The sequence below is a fragment of the Ostrea edulis genome, chromosome 2 (assembly GCF_947568905.1).
Source record: "Ostrea edulis chromosome 2, xbOstEdul1.1, whole genome shotgun sequence".
In the NCBI taxonomy this organism is placed as follows: domain Eukaryota; kingdom Metazoa; phylum Mollusca; class Bivalvia; order Ostreida; family Ostreidae; genus Ostrea; species Ostrea edulis.
The window spans coordinates 27746942-27751840 of record NC_079165.1 but is presented as its reverse complement, the minus strand read 5'-3'; the positions used below and the strand labels follow the sequence as shown (position 1 = coordinate 27751840).

The 4899-nt window shown below is 34.7% G+C and overlaps 1 protein-coding gene across 1 annotated transcript; it reads left to right on the top strand.

Annotated features, from left to right (window-relative positions):
- Window positions 1-332: 332 nt before the first annotated feature.
- Window positions 333-1456, top strand: LOC130052212 (uncharacterized). Its single transcript, XM_056156560.1, has 2 exons — window positions 333-1032; window positions 1166-1456. Exons 1-2 carry the CDS (start codon window positions 661-663, stop codon window positions 1370-1372), a joined length of 579 nt encoding a protein of 192 aa, XP_056012535.1. The 5' UTR covers window positions 333-660; the 3' UTR covers window positions 1373-1456.
- The last annotated feature ends 3443 nt before the right edge of the window (window positions 1457-4899 follow it).

Sequence of the window (4899 nt, the reverse complement as noted above, 5' to 3'; positions counted from 1 at the left end):
AAGTTCTAACGAGACACAAATGGAGTTTATCATTTTGTTTCGTGGATTTATCAGAATAAAGAGAATCTAATATTTTCGGTAAGTGCACATCTCCGATACCTGTTGAATAAACCCCGTATCTGATACTTTTTTTGGCGATTATACCTCGTGCATTGCATATTATGCATATGGCATGCACCTTTATTTTGCAAGAATTGATATAAATAATATATTTTATGCTCTTTACCTATTCCATTCTATCAGTATGTAATTGGCAAATGATTTATCCGCATTTATTTTATTAGAAAATGCAAATACTTGCATGCACTTACAAGTATGCAAAAAAACTATCTTATCTAAACTTCCAGAATGTTGCATTAGTATACAATCAATATTTTGTAATTGTGAGCAAAGCATAATGTTTTAAAATGTTATTTTATTTGTTTCTCATTCCCTATATATTACTATCGGAGATGTGCACTGGTCGAGTCCACCTGGAAAAATCACTCAGGTGTGACAATCACATTTGGGGTATATACAGGTAGAGTAAATTAGGCTACCTGAAAGAAATATGGCGGATAAGATGAGAAAGGTGTACGTATTTATTAATTCATGTCAGCTTTAAAGATGAAGATGCATTTAGATTTCTGATTGTTATAGCTATTTTCTCTAGATCTGAGAATGCCTTCAGAGGAAGAGAAACACTTGTTTACTTTTTCTACTCCTCCAAGTAAACCCAGAGCGACCAAGAAGGATATTGTGATTCAGATTTCTGCGTATCATAGGACAAGGCAACCATTTCCACTGCGGAAAATTTCCGTACATTCCAGAGAGAATTTATCACAAATTCGGAGACGCATACAAAATTATTTCGAAGCCTATTACAGAGAAGGGTTCGTTTTCCTTAACAAACTAAAGCCAGTTACAAATGAAAGAAAAACAACTGTTTTTAATATTCTTCGGAAAATCCCCCGAATTGGACATTCGACATCCAAGCTTAAGAAGGATTTACCGTGTAAGGCATTTCGATTCTCTGACGTAGAATACACAAATGTAAGTGTTTCCATACTTACCGTAATATAAAATTTGTTACTTTGCTTTACTTACAAGATCATGACATTGAAAATGATGATATTCGCACTTTTACTAAAATGTAGCTAAAAGGCTCATACTTTTCTGATTTCAGATTCCTTACACCTACGACGGTAAAAGATATTTTACAACCTGTTCTTGTGTCATATTTCTATTTGAAAAAATCGACCCTGAAAATGGGATACAACTTGCTGAATATAACACAATCTTGTCTACAAATCCTATGCCTGGTTTTTCGTGGATACCGATGGATATATTTTCATGGAAACGCCATCTCTTAGGTCAGTTTAATGCATGTTAGCAATTGAAAATAAAGTTAATTTTCATGAATTTAATTGATGTCCCCGCAATTGGTGATTAATTCAAAATAATGATATACTTTCAAATACAATGTAAATACCTTCAATCAAGTTACTTTCATAAACTTAGTTGATATTAATATTCAAACCCGATATTAACCAAAATCTCTTACGAGATTGATCACTGTTCGTTATGTTCAACCTTTTCATGTAACAGTATCTTGTGTCACTGTGATTATGAACGTAATATACGTTTATAATCATTAAGGTTCTCATACCATTTATTAGTACAAGCAATCCCTTGATTTCAAAACTGAAAAACAAGGAGATAAGTTTTGCCTGATGATTATGATATGCATACAATATAAAAATGTATTTTCAACTTATCATAGCAAACAATACGTTGCTGTGTTTTTCTACATTTATGTACATATCTGTCTGATTTTGAAGGTGTACTTTGACTAGCTTAATTTTCATTATACTCTACATAGAAAAATATTTTCTATATCTATATAAACTTGCTTCATTGAAGGGATATTTGCACCATTGTAAGTTAATATCTAGTTGTTCGGAACAATTAACAATCTTTATTTAGAGAGAGAGAGAGAGAGAGAGAGAGAGAGAGAGAGAGAGAGAGAGAGAGAGAGTGATAAGAGAGATTGACTTACCATTGTTTTCATATTATCATGGTAGAAAACAAGGAAATCTTACTGCTTTGTCAGTTATCAGCTGATAGCAAGGATGACGTCCTAGCTGTTCAGAAGGTTTTGTCATCTATGAAAGATGCAGATAATCTTTGTGATGAAAACGGAAAAAATCCTCTTCACTATGCCGCAGAAAACGGAAATACGAAAGTCTGCAAATTATTGCTCTCATCCCCGGGATTGATTCTTTTGAATACAGAGGACCGAAACGGCAAAACACCTATGCATTGTGCTCTCTATAGGAAACAATTGAACACAATTATCCACATGCTTCAATCAAATCCTGATCTTCGAAAGTTGGACTGTTACGGCAACAACTGTTTCAGTTTGATAGAAAAGTTGTCGTATTCCGAACAATTATTCATCATATCAAAAATTAAATTGGGAATGGTAGATTACAATCTGTGTTTACTGTTTTGGTACATTGCCATGATCAGATTAAAAAGTGATGATTTAAGTTATCATTTCGCACAAGATCTGCCGTTGTATGGAGACATAACAGAAGACATTTTTAACATTAAGAATTCACTACTACCGTTATCAACCATGTCATGTGCAAGCGTTACAAATGTGATTCTGTCGAAACATTTTCCCAAAGTACTTACGGATTACACAAATATGCTCCCCTTTCATTATGCTTGCAAATATGGTAATAAAGAGCATATTTTGCTATTATTTGACAACAGTATAGAAATTGAGGACATATGGCTTGGACTTCGATTGGCTTTGAAAGCCCAAAAATACGATGTATGTGAGACCATTTTTCACCTTCACAGAACTTTATTACTAGATGAAGAAACCGTGTGTTACATCATTGAAATCCTATGTACAACTATACAAGGAATATTACTGAGAAAACACAAAAACGTAGTTTATGAAAAAATGGCAGCACACCTGTTTCCACTCCTATCCAATCAAATTGGCGCTTTAGAACAATTTGTATTCCATTCATTATATATTGGTTCTTTCACAACTCTCGAACTACTCCAAACTCTGGGTGTAGAATTTAACATTTTCGATGAAATGGGTAGAACTCCCCTACACGAAGCATGTCAACAAAATAACGTCGAATGTGCAAATATACTTCTTGGGGGTGGAGCGAATCCAAACTCGACTGACTGGAGAAATGCATCTCCACTTCATTACGCTTGTGAAATGGGATGTAGAGAGGCAGCAACATTACTGATAAATAATACTGCAAACATGGCAATACAGGACAGCAGTGGAAGGACTCCATTGATGACTGCTATTTACAGAGGAAAAACCGATCTAACGCGATATCTGCTGCTGAACTTTGCTTCAAAATGCAACCTTAATTGCTCTGATGCATTAGGTCAATCTATTTTGCACTATGTATCGTTCTTGGAAGATGATTTAGCAGAGCATGTTTTGAACGAACTTGAAGTCATAGAATCTGATAGTAGAAGCACAACGATGGTAAGAGAAAACGAAATACACAAACGCGTGTCATTCACTTTTCAAGCAGAAAATACAGTATATAGGTGGAAAAGTTTGTCAAAGAAACCATTTGATTTTCATCGGTCAAGTATTCTCTGGAATGATGTCCACGGCACAGTGTTGATTCCTGAGCAAAAAGAGAGTCCACTTAAAGCGTGTAAGAAATGCTGCAAGTGTAGGGATTTCATTAAATCTGGAAAAGTGCATCCATGCTACAAAAGGTCGAAAAACAGAGTACACTTTTATGAAGTGTGTTTTATCCTTAGTTCTGAATATCACAGAAACAGTACCACCGAAGCTGTAAATCCCATAATATATGCTATGCTCAAAAATCGTTTTAAAGTCGCTGAATATTTACTTAGATACAAACCAGAGTTAGCGACAGAGACTGATAAATTTGGTAGAAATTTGATAATGTATGCCATTCAACAACAGGGTGATTTGTTCAAGAGTGCGATGGAACTTTTACAACCCACTGTATCTGATTTGTATTTTTTTCTTTCTAATTTGTGTTGTCGTGATACTTCCGATGCCCAGACCAACGTGAAAAGATTAGAATGTCTATTAAGTATGTTAAGAGAAGATTTATCAAATATTGAAGCTATTGATCCCATAGCCGTCAATCACATTCGCACTGCGTGTGTAGGAACTCAAGATAGTAATTGTATTCTACATTGTAACTGTAGAAATTTCCTGCCAATTGAAATTGCCGTGTTAGCACGAAACGAACCAATATTTCATTTCATTTTAGAGAAAACAAACCGAAATAAACTTGGGATTTCGATGCACTTGGCGATGTATTTTGGACTTAAAAATTTTGTGAAGGCTTTGTTACATAAACAGTCTTTTCGGCCATTAACAGATATGGAGAAAAAAATACAGAATGAGGAAAATTCTCATCTTTTGGATATTGCATGTCGATCACCACATTTGAATTCCGCTGTGGTTGGATTCTTGCTCAAAAACGACAAAGCATTCGTAAAATCAAAGGATTTAAGGGAGTTTCGAGATTTAAAAGAAGCAAGATCTTGTGTGAACTCATACATGGAATTGAAGAAATTTGACGAAATTACACCATTGGCAAAACTTTTATCACCGAAAGCTAAAAGCCTTGTTCCCAATAAACGGTCAAGCAATTCAGTCACTGCAAGACAAAAAGAAATTGATAACACGGGAGTTTTATTGATAGGAGCAGGGATAAACCTCGAACAGTTTTCTTTCAATACCACCTATATTCATGGAGTATGCGAAGCTCTATATTCAGCCTTGCTTTCCAACCATTTTAAGTCGGCAAAACAATTAGTTTTATCTGGTGGATATGTACTTTGGCAATGTGCATTGACAGATAAACAGTGTGATGTTCAAAA